The sequence below is a fragment of the Entelurus aequoreus genome, linkage group LG02 (genome assembly GCF_033978785.1).
Source record: "Entelurus aequoreus isolate RoL-2023_Sb linkage group LG02, RoL_Eaeq_v1.1, whole genome shotgun sequence".
NCBI lineage: Eukaryota > Metazoa > Chordata > Actinopteri > Syngnathiformes > Syngnathidae > Entelurus > Entelurus aequoreus.
In genome coordinates, this window is record NC_084732.1 from 93494571 (window position 1) to 93513506 (window position 18936).

Consider the following 18936-nt stretch of genomic DNA (forward strand, 5'->3'; position numbering starts at 1 on the left):
AAGCATACATCTTTTACAGGGAGCACATTTTAGTCGGTCCAGCCTCTTTACAAGTCAGATGCCCCTCTGGACGCATCAGGAAGAGTGTGCGTGATGAATTTTGATTATTTCTGCATGGGATTTTAACGCTAAGAACCGCCACAGTCTTGTTTTGAACATATTTTTAGTACTTTCTGCATTAATCAGACACTTTAAATTGGTATGTGTTACAACTTATAGCAAGGGTTTTCAAACTTTTTGACTTGGGGGCCGCATTGGGCTAAAAAAAATTGGTCGGAAGCCAAAAGCCGACTGCATGTAAAGTAGCATATATATATATATATATATATATATATATATATATATATATATATATATATATATATATATATATATATATATATATATATATACATATATATATATATATATATATATATATATATATATATATATATATATATATATATATATATATATATATATATATATATATATATATACAGTATATATATATATATATATTTATATGTATATATATATTTATATGTATATATATATATATATATATGTATATATATTTATATGTATATATATATACAGTATATATATATATATATATATATATATGTATATATATATATATGTGTATGTGTATGTATATATATGTATATCTGTATATACGTATACATATGTATATATGTATGTGTATATGTATATATGTATGCATATATGTGTATATACTATATGTATGTATATTTTTATATATATGTATGTATATATATGTATGTATATACATATACAGTTGTGATCAAAAGTTTACATACACTTAAAGAACATAATGTCATGGCTGTCTTGAGTTTCCAAAAATTTCTTCAACTCTTATTTTTTTGTGATAGATTGATTGGAGAACATACTTGTTTGTCACAAAAACATTCATGAAGTTTGGTTCTTTTATGAATTTAAAAGACATTACTGAAAATGCGACCAAATCTGCTGGGTCAAAAGTATACATACAGCAATGTTAATATTTGGTTACATGTCCCTTGGCATGTTTCACTGCAATAAGGCGCTTTTGGTAGCCATCCACAAGCTTCTGGTATATATATATATATATATATATAAGTATATATATATATATATATATATATATATATATATATATATATATATATATATATATATATATATATATATATATATATATATATATATATATATATATATATATATATATATATATATATATATATATATACACACATATGAATATATATATATATATATATATATATATATATATATATATATATATATATATATATATATATATATATATATATATATATATATATATATATATATATATATATATATATATATATATATACAGGTATATATATATATATATACAGGTATATATATATATATATATATATATATATATATATATATATATATATATATATATATATATATATATATATATATATATATATATATATATATATATATATATATATATATTAGGGCTGCAACAACTAATCGATTAAATCGATGAAAATCGATTATAAAAATAGTTGCTGATTAATTTAGTCATCGATTCGTTGGATCTATGCTATGCGCAAATAAAAAACTTTTTATTTTTTATTTTTTTAAATAAACCTTTATTTATAAACTGCAATATGTACAAACAGCTGAGAAACAATAATCAAAATAAGTATGGTGCCAGTATGCTGTTTTTTTTCAATAAAATACTGGAAAGGATATAAATGTAGTTTGTCTCTTTTATCCGATTATTAATCGATTAATCGAAGTAATAATCGACAGATTGATCGATTATCAAATTAATCGTTAGTCGCAGCCCTAATATATATATATATATATATATATATATATATATATATATATATATATATATATATATATATATATATATATATATATATATATATATATATATATATACATATATACATATATTTATATATATTAATTAATATAATTGGATATTAAGAGTATGTGAAAGTTCGACTACTACCTTGTTTACTTCTTTGACAACCTCCTTAAAAGTTTGTAATCAGAAATAGCAACCAGCTAAAATGTATCAAACATGGATAACTGTAGAGAGTGTTTTGCATTTTTCCCATCATGCTTTGTAATGGATTTAAATGGGTGTAATTTAGAATTTTTTATGGTGCATGGAAGTTTTTTTATAATGTCCTCAACGTTCAGTGAGCAGGATTTAGTATTTTTTGCACCATGACTAGGGAAGGTTGTTTGCATTGGGTCATATTAGTAAATTATGCGCAAACACCCGTTCAGAGTATAATTAAAGGTCATTGACTTGTATTACCCATGTTGACCTTTAGATGGCGATACAACATGACATGACGGCGAGCTGCATTTGGCCCGCGGGTCGTAGTTTGGACATCTCTGACATATAGAGACACTCTGCTATTACGCTTGCAAGAGTTGAGCTTACATTTATTGTCTTGTGTGGGAATCATTTTAGCAAGATTATATTTATATGTTTATGCTCACCTCTTAAACAACCTCGGGGAACAATTCCAGTCTGCCTTTAGTAAAATTTATAGATGACTACGCGTGGGGCTGCGAACTCTGGACTACTAACAATTTTCAGCCTCCTCGGTCTGGGCGTAGCCTTCGACATAATCTCTCCCAGAGTATTTTCATTGACAGACTAAACTCCATCGGAATCTTAAATTAGACTGGCGCTCTCTAGCCGCACTTATTGTATTCAAGTCAGACCATAAGAGTGTCGAGACCTTATGTCGATGATACACTTCAGGCGGTGCAAACGAATGAGATGTGGATGATGCAACTTCTTGAAAATATTAGTGGAGCTGACTCAGAATCTCTCCAACTTCATTTTTTTATTGATGATTTTGCACTGCATAAGGAAGATGCATGTGTTGAACATTTCATGCGTTAGCACAGATGCCATTGACCCCATTCACTGTGCCTCTTTTGAAGAAAACACTGATGCTTACCATGTTGCATCATGCTGGACCTTCCCTTAAGTGCTCCCACAAAGTTGGAAGCATAACATCAACTCATCAATTAAGATACTTTTGTTTGGTTTGTTTGTGTAACGAAGGCCAGCCAGTGCAGCTGTGCCAGTCTGTATGTTAGTAAACCTCACTCTCTCATACCTTAAGAGCTTGCTCTAGACACTGAGTTGACAGTTAGGGCTCTTAGCTTGACCAGGCAGGTTACATCGGTGCCGTGACCCGGATTACAGTGAGGTTTAGGGAGGTGAGTGTAACAGACCAGCCGGTGTGTACATAGTAAACCTCCCTCTGACACCTTGAGAGTGCTTTCGACTCTCATTCAGAGCACCCGGGTTGGAGCCGTGGACAGAACAGGAGAAAGGGCTGAAACAGTGGTGCCCTGACCCGGATGAGAGTAATGTTTAGCGTGGTGAGTGTAACGGAGATCTGCCTGACATCTTAAAAGCTTGCGCTAAACACTGAGTTGACAGCGCCGACTTTTAGACCAATGACTAGTGCAATTGACTCTTATTTAGAGGACTCAGGTTCAAACCCCCGGGCAGATCGGAAGCAGTGGCCAGACCAGGCAGGTTACAGTGGTGCCGTGACCCCGGATTAGAGTGAGGTTCAGGGAGGTGAGTGTACCAGGCCAGCCGGTGTGCAGATAGTAAACCTCCCTCTGACACCTTGAGAGTGCTTTCGACTCTCATTCAGAGGAGCCGTGGACAGAACGGGAGAAAGGGCTGATGGAACTAAAAAACAGTGGTGCCCTGACCTGGATGAGAGTACATTTTAGGGTGGTGAGTGTAACGGAGGTCTGCCTGACATCTTGAAAGTTTGCGCTAAACACTGAGTTGACAACTCCGACTTTTAGACCAATGACTAGTGCAATTGACTAATTTAGAGGACCAACGGACGCAGTGGCCGGACCAGGCGGGTTACAGTGGTGCCGTGACCCGGATTAGAGTGAGGTTCAGGCAGGTGAGTGGAACGGAAGCCAGCCAGTGTGTATGTTAGTTAACCTCACTCTCTAACACCTTGAAAACTTTCGCTAGAGTTGACACAAGGTCAAGCCTAGGACGGAACGGAAGCAGTGGCTGAACCTGGCGGGTTACAGTGCTGCCGTGACCTGGATGAGAGTGAGGTGTAGGGAGGTGAGTGTCACGGAGGTCTGAAATTGCGGCTATGCCAGTGTGTATTTTAGTAACCCTCACTCCCTGACACCTTAAAAGTTTGGGTTGTACACTGAGCTGAAAGCTCTGACTCTTAGATCGAGCTTGACTCTTAGTTACATGACCCAGGTTCAAATATCGGACGGCAAGGGACGGACCAGGCAGGTAACACTGCTGCCGTGACCCGGATGAGAGTAAGGTTTAAAGGGATGACATTAACAGCGGTCATCCAGGGTGTACGTTAGTCAACCCCACTTCCTGATACCTTATAAGCTTGTGCTAGACACTGAGTTGACGGCTTGGGGTCTTAGCTTGACTAGTGGCTTGACCAGGCAGGTTACATTGGTGCCGTGACCCGGATGAGAGTGAGGTTTAGTAACCCTCACTCCCTGGCACCTTAAGAGTTTGGGTTGTACACTGAGCTGAAAGCTCTGACTCTTAGATCAAGCTTGACTCTTAGTTAGATGACCCAGGTTCAAATATCGGGCAGCAGGGGCCGGACCAGGCAGGTAACACTGGTCCCGTGACCCGGATGAGGGTAAGGTTTAAAGGGATGACATTAACACCGGTCAGCCAGTGTGTACGTTTGTCAACCTCACTTCCTGATACTTTAAGAGCTTGTGCTAGACACTGAGTTGACAGCTTGGGGTCTTAACTTGACTAGTGGCTTGATTACATTGGTGCCGTGACCCGGATGGGAGTAACGTTTGAAAGGATGACAGTAACAACGGTCAGCCAGTGTGTACGTTAGTCAACCTCACTTCCTGATACCTTAAGAGCTTGTGTTAGATAGGGGTCTTAGCTTGACTAGTGGCTTGACCAGGCAGGTTACATTGGTGCCGTGACCCGGATGAGAGTAAAGTTTGAAAGGATGACAGTAACAACGGTCAGCCAGTGTGTACGTTAGTAAACCTCAGCCATTACAAACTCAAAAGAGTTGACAGCCTACAGCTCTCAACTCTCGACCCAGATTCAACAGAAGCAGGGGCCAAGGTGGAGCAAAAACTATATATTTTTTTACCAAAAAGCTATTTTACACCAAACACGGTATGATTACTTTTGTGTGATACATTTGTATTTGGCTCATATTTATCTTTGAAACACCCAGCAAAATGGTCGACCCATTGCTTATACCCCAAGCCTTGCATCTTCTTATTTTACAGTGGGATGCTATCACAGAGATGGATGAACAGAACAGACCGATCCACACCTTCCAAGTTTGCCACGTAATGGAGCTGAACCAAAACAACTGGCTTCAATCTGGATGGATCCAGCGGCAGGCAGCACAGAGGGTCTGGACTGCTTTACACCTCCAACATCGCCTCACTGTTTCTTTACCAGAAAAATAGGATTCAAATGTGTTGTCTGTGAAAATAATCAAAGCAGCAAGGTGGGCTGGGTGTGTCAGTGTGTCACATTTCCATTTCATACATACATTCATACATACACTGTAATTTCGTCGCTCAGAAATTCATGAATTCTGTAGGGGGATGTTGAAAATCAACTCTTTGCAGGCGAGTCAGCCTTCCAAGAAATGTATCACAAAACAGATTACGCAAGCCTATGCCAACATGTACAGGGTCATCAATAAACATAATGTTAAATCATTCAAGTTACAGGAAGTCCCCCCCTAATGGAAGTAGCCTACCTTGTATGAACCTGTGCTGTATTACAGACCTATATAAACCTAAGACGTTCAACACACACAGTTATATATGTATACATATGTGTGTATATATGTATATATATATATATAAATCTTTATATACAGTCTCGATCAAAAGTTTACATACACTTGTAAAGAACATAATGTCATGGCTGTCTTGAGTTTCCAATCATTTCTACAACTCTTATTTTTTTGTGATAGAGTGATTGGAGCACATACTTGTTGGTCACAAAAAACATTCATGAAGTTTGGTTCTTTTATGAATTCACTGAAAATGTGAGCAAATCTGCTGGGTCAAAAGTATACATGCAGCAATGTTAATAGTTGGTTGACCACAGAACTTTCCTCCAAAATGTCTTATCTTTGTCCATGTGATGTCAGATGAAACAAAAATTGAGCTGTTTGGCCACAATGCCTAGCAATATGTTCGGAGGAGAAAATGTGAGACCTTTAATCCCAGGAACACTATTCCTACCATCAGGCATGGTGGTGGTAGTATTATGCTCTGGGCCTGTTTTGCTGCCAATGGAACTGGTGCTTTACAGAGAGTAAATGGGACAATGAAAAAAGGAGGATTATCTCCAAATTCTTCAGGACAACCTAAAATCATCAGCCCGGAGGTTGGGTCTTGGGCGCAGTTGGGTGTTCCAACAGGACAATGACCCCAAACACACGTCAAAGGGAATGGCTGAATCAGGCTAGAATTAAGGCAGTGGTTCTTAACCTTGTTGGAGGTACCGAACCCCAGCAGTTTTATATGTGCATATGCGCATTCACCGAACCCTTCTTAAGTGAAAAATAAAATGTTGTTATCTTTTCAAATTCAAGACAAAGTTATGTTTTTGGTAACACTTTAGTATGGGGAACATATTCTAAGTAACAAAGACTTAATTTAGAGTTATTTGGTTAGGGCTAGGGTCAGGGTTATATTAAGGCCATGCCTAATAAGGTATTAATAAGTACTTAATAATGACTAGTTAAGAGCTAATATGTTACTAATTTGCATGTTAATAAGCAACTAATTAATGGTGAATATGTTCCCCATACTAAAGTGTTACCATGTTTTTTTTACTGGTGCATAAAATGAACCGTGCATGAACATCACCTTGTTCAAAGAACAAAACCAACACAGTGCATGAATTCACAACAAATTACACACCTGCAAATCAGTCAGCTGTTGCCGTATCCGTAATACGCAGATAGGGAGAAGTTTGTATTTACACGATGAGTCGGGTGTGTTTTGACCTCCGCCGAACCCCTGAGGCCGACTCACCGAACCCCTAGGGTTCGATCGAACCCAGGTTAAGAACCACTGAATTAAGGTTTTAGAATGGCCTTCCCAAAGTCCTGACTTAAACGTGTGGACAATGCTAAAGAAACAAGTCTATGTCAGAAAACCAACACATTTAGCTGAACTGCACCAATTTTGTCAAGAATGGTCAAAAATTCAACCAGAAGCTTGTGGATGGCCACCACAAGCGCCTTATTGTAGTGAAACTTGCCAAGGGACATGTAACCTAATATTAACATTGCTGTATGTATACTTTTGACCCAGCAGATTTGCTCACATTTTCAGTAGACCCATAATAAATTCATAAAAGAACCAAACTTCATGAATGTTTTTTTGTGACCAACAAGTAAGTGCTCCAATCACTCTATCACAAAAAAATAAGAGTTGTAGAAATTATTGGAAACTCAAGACATCCATGACATTATGTCCTAAGTGTATGTAAACTTTTAACCACTACTGTATATTTATACATATATATATATATATATATATATATATATATATATATATATATATATATATATATATATATATATATATATATATATATATATATATATATATATACATATATATATATATATATATATATATATATATATATATATATATATATATATATATATATATATATATATATATATATATATGTCTTAATTAGATTATCCCAAAAAATAGTGCTCGATACTGTGATAGAGCGCAATATATGTATGTGTGGAAAAAAATCACAAGACTACTTCATCTCTACAGGCCTGTTTCATGAGGGGTTCCCTCAATCATCAGGAGATTTTCTCATCTCCTGATGATTGAGGGAACCCCTCATAAAACAGGCCTGTAGAGATGAAGTAGTCATGAAACAGGCCTGTTTCATGAGGGGTTCCCTCAATCATCAGGAGATTTTCTCATCTTCTGATGATTGAGGGAACCCCTCATGAAACAGGCCTGTAGAGATGAAGTAGTCATGAAACAGGCCTGTTTCATGAGGGGTTCCCTCAATCATCAGGAGATTTTCTCATCTCCTGATGATTGAGGGAACCCCTCATGAAACAGGCCTGTAGAGATGAAGTAGTCTTGTGATTTTTTTCCACACATACATATATATATATATATATATATATATATATATATATATATATATATATATATATATATATATATATATATATATATATATATATATATATATATATATATATATATATATATATATATACATATATCTCACATGAGTGTGGATGATGAGCAAAATTCCAAAAAAAAGTGCAGTTTTCCTTTTAGAGGTGAATTTGAGTTTTTTACTGTATGTATTTCTATTTCCATCTAGGTATATGTGGAACTGCGTTTCACTCTGAGAGACTGCAACTCCATTCCTTGGGTGTCAGGCACATGCAAGGAAACCTTCAACCTCTTCTACCTGCAGACGAATGAGCCGCTCCCCGCGGTGACACGTTTCCGACCCACCGACTACGCCAAGGTCGGTGTCCGACTGACCCGACAAAATCACACCAAAGGCATTGTGTGAAAAAACGCTTCATTCGCGATAAAATGTCTGTGATTCTGTTTAGGTCGATACTATTGCAGCGGATGAGAGTTTTACTCAGACAGATCTCGGCGACCGCGTTCTTCGCCTCAACACCGAGGTCAGGGAGGTGGGACCTGTGACACAGAGAGGTTTCTACTTGGCCTTCCAGGATGTGGGCGCTTGTATCGCTCTCGTGTCTGTTAAGGTGAGTAGACAGGACGGAGTGCCTTCAAACGGGCATTTTTGATCACTTGACCCGGTTTTGCTTTAGGTGTTCTACAAACGCTGCCCATCGACTCAGCGTAATCTGGCAGTTTTTCCCGACACGGTGCCGCATACGGACTCTTCCTCGCTGGTGGAGGTTAAGGGCACCTGTGTGGAGAATGCCGAAGAGAGAGACACGCCTAAACTGTACTGTGGCGCCGACGGAGACTGGTTGGTGCCGCTGGGTCACTGCATGTGCAGCGTCGGCCACGAGGAGACGGACGGATCCTGTCAGGGTAAGAACGGGTTTGGAAATTGTATTTAACAAGTGAGGATATAAATGTACAAAACTAGAGATGTCCGATAGTATCGGCCTGCCGATATTATCGGCCGATAAATGCTTTAAAATGTAATATCAGAAATTATCGGTATCGTTTTTTTTATTATCGGTATCTTTTTATAAATTTTAAAATTTAAAATTTTTTGATTTTTTATTAAATCAACATAAAGAACACAAGATACACTTACAATTAGTGCACCAACCCAAAAAACCTCCCTCCCCCATTCACACAAAAGGGTTGTTTCTTTCTGTTATTAATATTCTGGTTCCTACATTATATATCAATATATAACAATACAGTCTGCAAGGGATACAGTCCGTAAGCACACGTGATTGTGCGTGCTGCTGGTCCACTAATAGTACTAACCTTTAACAGTTAATTTTACTCATTTTCTTTAATTACTAGTTTCTATGTAACTGTTTTATATTGTTTGACTTTCTTTTTTATTCAAGAAAATGTTTTTAATTTATTTATCTTATTTTATTTTATTAATTTTTTTAAAAAGGACTTTATCTTCACCATACCTGGTTGTCCAAATTAGGCATAATAATGTGTTAATTCCACGACTGTATATATCGGTATCGGTTGATATCGGTATCGGTAATTAAGAGTTGGACAATATCGGATATCGGCAAAAAAGCCATTAGCGGACATCCCTATACAATACCCAAAACCAGTGAAGTTGGCACGTTGTGTTATTCGTAATTAAAAACAGAATACAATAATTTGCAAATTATTTTCAACCTATATTCAATTGAATAGACTGCAAAGACAATATACTTAATGTTTGAACTGAGAAACTTAATTTTTTTTGCAAATAATCAAATTTAAATTTAATGGCAGCAACACGTTGCAAAAAAGTTGGCACAGGAGCATTTTTACCACAGTGTTACATGGCCTTTCCTTTTAACAACACTCAGTAAACATTTGGGAACTGAGGAGACCGATTTTAGAAGCTTTTCAGGTGGAATTATTTCCCATTCTTGCTTGATGTACAGCTTAAGTTGTGGTATTTTAGGCTTCATAATGCGCCACACATTTTCAATGGGAGACAGGTCTGGACTACAGGCAGGCCAGTCTAGTACCCGCACTCTTTTACTACGAAGCCACGCTGTTGTAACACGTGGCTTGGCATTGTCTTGCTGAAATAAGCAGGGGCGTCCATGATAATGTTGATTGGATGGCAAAATATGTTGCTCCAAAGCCTTTATGTACCTTTCAGCATTAATGGTGCCTTCACAGATGTGTAAGTTACCCATGCCTTGGGCACTAATACACCCCCAAACCTTCACTGATGCTGGCTTTTTGTCATGATCCGTGGTCCGGATCATGTTTTTGTTATTTTCTGTTAGCTTTGGACTCTTTTAGTTCCTGTTTGTGACATCTCTGAGTTTGGTTTGGTTACCATGGTTACTTATTATTTCCACCTGGCTCTGATTAGTGTTCGCCCGCTCACCTGCTTCGCGAGCACTAATCAGAGGCATTATTTAAACCTGCCTTTGCCGGTCAGTCGGCCTGGCGTCATTGTTCGATTCATGCCGTGTCCACGTAAGTCGTGTTTGTTTCATGCCACAGTTTCGTGTTTGTTTCACGCCATAGTTTATGCTGTTTGTTTCATGCCACAGTTTCGCGTTTGTTCCACGTCATAGTTTATGCTGTTTGTTTCATGCCACAGTTTTGTGTTTGTTCCATGCCATAGTTTATGCTGTTTGTTTCATGCCACAGTTTTGTGTTTGTTCCACGCCATAGGTTATGCTGTTTGTTTCATGCCACAGTTTTGTGTTTGTTCCACGCCATAGTTTATGCTTTTTGTTTCATGCCACAGTTTTGTGTTTGTTCCACGCCATAGGTTATGCTGTTTGTTTCATGCCACAGTTTTGTGTTTGTTCCACGCCATAGGTTATGCTGTGTGTTTCATGCCACAGTTTCGTGTTTGTTCCACGCCATAGTTTATGCTGTTTGTTTCATGCCACAGTTTTGTGTTTGTTCCACGCCATAGGTTATGCTGTTTGTTTCATGCCACAGTTTTGTGTTTGTTCCACACCATAGTTTATGTTTGTTTACCTCATGCCTTGCCAAGATTTCTTGAGAAGATTAAAATCATCTCCTGCCTCACGCTGTCGTCCGGAGTTGTCCTTTCTGCATTCCGGGAGAACGACCCCGCAGTGAGCCGCAAAACCCCCTCGTGACACTTTTAAACTTTGCGTCTGTAATCGTCCGGATGGTTCTTTTCCTCTTTGTTCCGGAGGACAAGACGTCCACAGTTTCCAAAAACAATTTGAAATGTGGACTCGTCAGACCACAGAACACTTTTCCACTTTGCATCAGTACATCTTTGATTAGCTTTATTGAAGGACAAAATTGTTCTTCGATTGCAAAAAGAAACATATGTTTTATGTACCGTAAGATTTTTTTGTTCAAATAAAGCCAATAATGACATTTTTTATGGTGCCCTTTATTTAGAAAAGTATCGAAAAGTATCATTTTGGTATCGCAACAACCCTAGTCAGGTCATTAAAATGTTTGTCATATAGAAGATATAAAACAAAAAAAAAAATTTGTTCTAAGTTACCTCCACCAATGGAGGCAAAAACATTGTCACGGCGGGGTTGCAGCTTACTGCGAGGTTTGTTCCCCCGGGATGCAAACGGACTACTCCGGACAAAACATGATTTAATTATCCAAAATCATCCAACTTACTGGAGCATGCAATGCCTCAGACTGGAAGTCTCTCCAGAGAGTGGTGAGGACGGCGGAATAGATCATCAGGACTCCTCTTCCTCCTATCCAGGAGATCGCAAAAAGCCGCTGCCTGACCAGGGCTCAGAAAATCTGCAAAGACTCCTCCCACCCCCACCAAGGACTGTTTTCACTGCTGGACTCTAGAAAGAGGTTCCGCAGCCTCCGAAGCAGAACCTCCAGGTTCTGTATCAGCTTCTTCCCTCAGGCCGTAAGACTCTTGAACGCATCATAATTAAATGATCCCCTCAACTCCCCCCAAAATGGATTAACTCGCTGGAATAAAAAAGACAATATAACATACATCCATAAACGTGGACGCATGTGAAAAAGTGCAATATATTTATCTGAACAGTAATCTATTTATTTATTTATTTATATATATTTATATATATATTTATTTATTTTATATATATATTATATATATATTATTTATATATATTTATTTATTTATTTATATATGCACCTTATTGCTTTTTTTTATCCTGCACTACCATGAGCTTATGTAACGAAATTTCGTTCTTATCTGTGCTGTAAAGTTCAAATTTTAATGACAATAAAAAGGAAGTCTAGTCTAGTCTAGTCTAGTCTTACTAAACAAAGGCAAGCGTGCCTATCGCACGCGGATGCTGAGGCAAAAACTTAGGGCAGGAAACATGGAACTATAGACATGAAACATCACGAAACTGTGGCATGAAATTTAAACAAGACTTACGTAGACAAGGCTGTGTGAAGCATGAACTATGGACATGGAATACTCAGGGAACTGTGGCATGAAACTAACACGACTTACGTGGCGAGGCGTGAGGCAAACAAATGACGCCAGGCCGACTGACTGGCAAAGGCAGACAGGTGAGCCTCCCGAACACCAGAGGCAGGTGAAAACAATAAGTAACCATGGTAACAAACACAGGAGGTGCACAAACAGGAACTAAAGGAGTCCAAAATTAACAGAATGTAACAAAAACATGATCCGGACCACGGATCATGACAAACATACACTGTGCCTTGGACTGGGCGATGATATGATCGTTAACGATGATCGTGATTAATTTCAGGTCGACCGCGGGTGATCAGCTGTGATCACACATTAACTCGATCAAACACAGCGCAAATCAATCAAAAGTCAATCACAGCTGGTATAAATGACAACAAAAAAATTGCCTGAATTTCGCCAGCTGCGTCTTTCGCTCAGCTGATGTGTAGCCGCTTTTGCAAAATGCCTCTCCTCAATCTTCATGAGAGTCCAAGTGTGCTCCTCTCCTCCAAAATATTCATCAGCCGCAAAATTAAAGCCGTCGAAAGTATACTCGGAGTTAGGGATTGGAGTTGATAAGATTTTTCCAGTGTCCGATTCCACTTTTGATTCTGCTTAACGGTTCTCTTATCGAACCTTATTTTGAAAAATAGAGGGAAAAAAGGCGGATTAGCATCAATTTTGTAACATAGAAAAAAATTTTTTTCGAAAATAAATATAAGAAACATTCTTCTGTAGAATTTAACAACGGGGCCGGCGTAGCGCAGTTGGGAGAGTGGCCGTGCCAGCAATCTGAGGGTCCCTGGTTCGATCCCCAGCTTCTACCAAGACACTTCACCCTTGCTCCTGATGGTCGTAGTTAGGGCCTTGCATGGCAGCTCCCGCCACCAGGGTGTGTGAATGGGTGAATGGTGAAATAGTGTCAAAGCGCTTTGAGTACCTTGAAGGTAGAAAAGCGCTATACAGGTATAACTAGAGATGTCCGATAATGTCTTGTCCAACTCTTTAATTACAGATACTGATATCAACCGATACCGATATATACAGTCGTGGAATTAACACATTATTATGCCTAATTTGGACAACCTGGTGAAGATAAGGTCCTTTTTAAAAAAAAATTAAAAAAATAAAATAAGATAAATAAATCAAAAACATTTTCTTGAATAAAAAAGAAAGTAAAACAATATAAAAACAGTTACATAGAATTATGTAACTGTAATTACTATGTAATTAATTACATAGTAATTAATGAAAACGAGTACAATTAACTGTTAAAGGTTAGTACTATTAGTGGAGCAGCAGCACGCACAATCATGTGTGCTTACGGACTGTATCCCTTGCAGACTGTATTGATATATATTGATATATAATGTAGGAACCAGAATATTAATAACAGAAAAGAACAACCCTTTTATGTGAATGAGTGTAAATGGGGGAGGGAGGTTTTTTGGGTTGGTGCACTAATTGTAAATGTATCTTGTGTTTTTTATGTTGATTTAATTTAAAAAAAAAAAAAAAAAAAAAAAAAAAAAAAAGGATACCGATAATTAAAAAAAACGATACCGATATTACATTTTAAAGCATTTATCGGCCGATATCGGCAGACCGATATTATCGGAGATCTCTAGGTATAACCCATTCAACAAATTCAATCATGTGCAATTTACACAAGAATGTAACACCTGATATTAACTTATTACTGTCAGGACTTGGTTCATGGCGTGGTTTGTTCTCCCAGAAGGCAAAGGAAAATTGGCGCGGGCAAGGCGTGAATTTAAATACATGATTTATTTTTTAACACTAATAAACTACAAGAAAAAGGAAGCAAACAAATGGCGCGTAAAAAGGCGGAAATACAAACTTGACTAAGCAACAAAAGACATGCACGTGGGCACAAAAACTATGAACAAAGAAACAACAACACTAACTGTAGTCTTAATAAACAAAACTTACTTGGCATGAGAAAAACATGAAAAAGAGCAGCATGGATCACCAGAGTGTGAATGTGTGATGTCGCCAGGCCGACTGCCTGGCAACAATGGCCTTAAATACTGGTGACACGATTAGTGAAAACTTGAGACAGGTGCGTGACATGAGGATGTGAAACAGGTGCGTGACAAGACAGGTGGAAACTAATGGGTGACCATGGAAACCAAACCAAACAAGGAAGTGCAACCAGGAACTAAAAAAAAGCCCAAAACCCAAGCAAAACAAAAACATGTTTAACACAGACATGACAATTACATGCAAAGTGAGATATGGCAAGACTTCATTAGTTAATTTTGATGGTTATGGCTTACAGTTTGTGTAAACCTTGAATTGACAATCTTAGAAAATGTAACATTTAAAAAACTTTTAAAGTTAATTGCTGACATAAATGGACTTGTACACAATATTCTACCCATCCATCCATCCATTTTCTACCGTTTGTCCCCCTCGGGGTACATTTATTTTTGTGTCCTTTTAATTTGATTCCTCCATTTCCTTTATTCACACCGCTTCTCATCACCATTGTTTAATCCAAAACAATAGCGGCAACCAGAAGCAGCTCGAGTCCTGACATTTCAAAACCGCAACTCTCGCCTAAGGACGCCTCCGGACTCAACGATGTTGTTCCGGTGAGAAAGCCATACTTGTCGCATCAAGGTGCTTTTGGTTTTCCGGCGTTTATACAGTCGCGGTCAAAAGTTGACATACACTTGTAAAGAACATAATGTCATGGCTGTCTTGAGTTTCCAATCATTTGTACAACTCTTATTTTTGTATGATAGAGTGATTGGAGCACATACTTGTTGGTCACAAAAAACATTCATGAAGTTTGGTTCTTTTATGAATTTATTATGGGTCTACTGAAAATGTGACCACATCTGGAGTCAATTTTTGTTTCATCTGACATCACATGGACAAAGATAAGACCTTCTGGAGGAAAGTTCTGTGGTCAGATGAAACACAAATTGAGCTGTTTGGCCACGATACCCAGCAATATGTTTGGAGGAGAAAAGGTGAGGCCTTTAATCCCAGGAACACCATTTCTACCGTCAAGCATGGTGGTGGTATTATAATGCTCAGGGCCTGTTTTGCTGCCAATGGAATTGGTGCTTTACAGAGAGTAAATGGGACAATGAAAAAGGAGGATTACCTCCAAATTCTTCGGAACAACCGAAAATCGTCTGCCAGGAAGTTGGGTCTTAGGTAGGGATGTCCCGATCCAGGTTTTTGCACTTCCGATCCGATACCGATATTGTTTTTGCACTTCCGATCCGATACCGATACTGGCCGATACTGGCCTTATCCGAGCATGTATTAAAGTTTAAAGTTATTTAGCCTACTTAGTTGTCAGATTCATGTTGAAAAGGGTTTTAGTTCTCTTGATAACAACTAACCAGCTGAATTAGGTGAGTTTGAATAATACACAACAATGGAGATGTTGACGTGCGGAGTTTCAAGCACGCTTCATTTTCTAGCAGGGGACTTTTCAAATGATGCTACATATTAGCAGTAATGCTACTTTTTATAGCAACGCTTTTGCCCCACACTTGACAAATTACGGTTGTCTGTTCGACATATTCCCACTTGAAGCCAAACCACCGCCAGACGATGGACCCCCTGCTGTTTTTGGGGGGAATTAATTAATTCTTCCTTCATTATTACCGCTCACACGGCTGTGCTAGCATCACAGCTAACTTTGGCCATGCTGCTACCTCTCTGCTCCGCGAGGGCGTATACGTATGTGACCGTTCAAAAGTTTGGGGTCACATTGAAATGTCCTTATTTTTGAAGGAAAAGCACTGTACTTTTCAATGGAGATAACTTTAAACTAGTCTTAACTTTAAAGAAATACACTCTATACATTGCTAATGTGGTAAATGACTATTCTAGCTGCAAATGGCTGGTTTTTGGTGCAATATCTACATAGGTGTGTAGAGGCCCATTTTCAGCAACTATCACTCCAGTGTTCCAATGGTACAATGTGTTTGCTCATTGGCTCAGAAGGCTAATTGATGATTAGAAAACCCTTGTGCAATCATGTTCACACATCTGAAAACAGTTTAGCTCGTTACAGAAGCTACAAAACTGACCTTCCTTTGAGCAGATTGAGTTTCTGGAGCATCACATTTGTGGGGTCAATTAAACGCTCAAAATGGCCAGAAAAAGAGAACTTTCATCTGAAACTCGACAGTCTATTCTTGTTCTTAGAAATGAAGGTTATTCCACAAAATTGTTTGGGTGACCCCAAACTTTTGAACGGTGGTGTATGTAGAAGGTGTGCTTGTCTGTCTGTGAGGAGACACAGAAAAGAGCAAGGAGAGCCGGTAGTGTAATGCCCGCAGCTAAAAGCAACTGCGTGAGAACGTATACTCGAATATCACGATATAGTCATTTTCTATATCGCACAGAGACAGCTGACATTTTTACCGGTAACTTTTAATTCACATGGCCGTCTTAACGGTTAGGACACAGACCTGTGGATGTGTTGAAGGTGTGCTGGAAAATGCGGAATGGAAATTAGGGAGCAGCAGAAGAGTGGAATGTATTATTTAAATCAGTGCGTTGGAAAACACGGACCGGACTTTTTTTTAAAACTGGATCTGGATCGGCATTTTCCCATGCCTTGCCGATACGCATTTTTTGGCAAATATCGGCGGCCGATCCAAATATCGGATCGGGACATCCCTAGTTTTAGGCGCAGTTGGGTGTTCCAACAGGACAATGACCTCAAACACACGTCAAAAGGAATGGCTAAATCAGGCTACAATTAAGGTCTTAGTTTAGTTTATTAGTTTAGTTTATTAAGGATCCCCATTAGTCTACACCGCAGTGGAGACTATTCTTCCTGGGGTCCAGGCAAAAACATCACACAATCACAAAACAAAAGATTAAAATGCAGTACAACATGATCAAATAATAAAATGTTGTAATACAAAAATAGCAACAACAAAGAACCAAAATAATAATAATAACTTCGAGTTTACATAATATTGTTCATAACAAAGATAAAAAGAGCAATATAAAAATAGATATATATATATTTTTGCAAAAAAATAAATAAAACAAAGAACCAATGGCCTAAAATATATACATTAGTGTACCAAAGACAAACAATAAGTGACGAAAAAAGTTCTTAGAATGGCCTTCCCAAAGTCCTGACTTAAACGTGTGGACAATGCTGAAGAAACAAGTCCATGTAAAAAAAAAAACACATTTAGCTGAACTGCACCAATTTTGTCAAGAGGAGTGGTCAAAAATTCAACCAGAAGCTTGTGGATGGCCACCAAAAGCGCCTTATTGCAGTGAAACTTGCCAAGGGACATGAATTACCATGAATTGATTAACGTGGACCCCGACATAAACAAGTTGAAAAACTTATTCGGGTGTTACCATTTAGTGGTCAATTGTACGGAACATGTACTGTACTGTGCAATCTACTAATAAAAGTTTCGATCAATCAGTCAATGTAAGCAAATATTAACATTGCTGTATGTATACTTTTGAACCAGCAGATTTGCTCACATTTTCAGTAGACCCATAATCATACTTGCCAACCTTGAGACCTCCAATATCGGGAGGTGGGGGGTAGGGGGTGGGTTTTTTTTGGGGGGGGGGCGTGGTTATTTACAGCTAGAATTCACCAACTCGAGTATTTCATATATATTTCATATATATATACAGTATGTATGAAATACTTGACTTTCAGTGAATTCTAGCTATATATATACAGTGGGGCAAAAAAGTATTTAGTCAGCCACCCATTGACAATCAATGGGTGGCTGACTAAATACTTTTTTGCCCCACTGTATATATATATATATATATATATATATATATATATATATATATATATATATATATATATATATATATATATATATATATATATATATATATATATATATATATATACATTTATTTTATTTACATAGAAAAAAAAATAAAATACTTGAATTTCAGTGTTCCGGTGGCTATCCATTAGATGGCAGTATTGTCCTGTTTAACTTCTCCGTTCATTGGGCAGGCAAGCTGTTTATATTGTGGGAAAGCGGACGTGAGAACAGGCTGTCCCCACTCAGTCTCAGGTCCGCATTGAGCTGGAGGGGGCGTGGCCTCCAGCTCCGGCTGAATACCGGGAGTTTGTCGGGAGAAAATCTCTGCCGGGAGGTTGTCGGGAGAGGAATACCGGGATTCTCCCGCTAAAAACGGGAGGGTTGGCAAGTATGCCCATAATAAAAATTCATAAAAGAACCAAACTTCAT

At 37.9% G+C, this 18936-nt stretch overlaps 1 protein-coding gene across 4 annotated transcripts in view; it reads left to right on the forward strand.

Moving 5' to 3' along the window:
- Positions 1 to 18936, forward strand: part of LOC133641460 (ephrin type-A receptor 6-like) — a 212922-nt gene that overhangs the window by 65514 nt on the left and 128472 nt on the right. For all 4 annotated transcript variants that reach the window (XM_062035201.1, XM_062035204.1, XM_062035209.1 and 1 more), the window contains 4 exons: positions 5329 to 5457; positions 8447 to 8596; positions 8688 to 8849; positions 8916 to 9144. In XM_062035201.1, coding sequence (XP_061891185.1) covers positions 5329 to 5457; positions 8447 to 8596; positions 8688 to 8849; positions 8916 to 9144 — 670 coding nt within the window. The remainder of the gene's footprint in view (positions 1 to 5328; positions 5458 to 8446; positions 8597 to 8687; positions 8850 to 8915; positions 9145 to 18936) is intronic.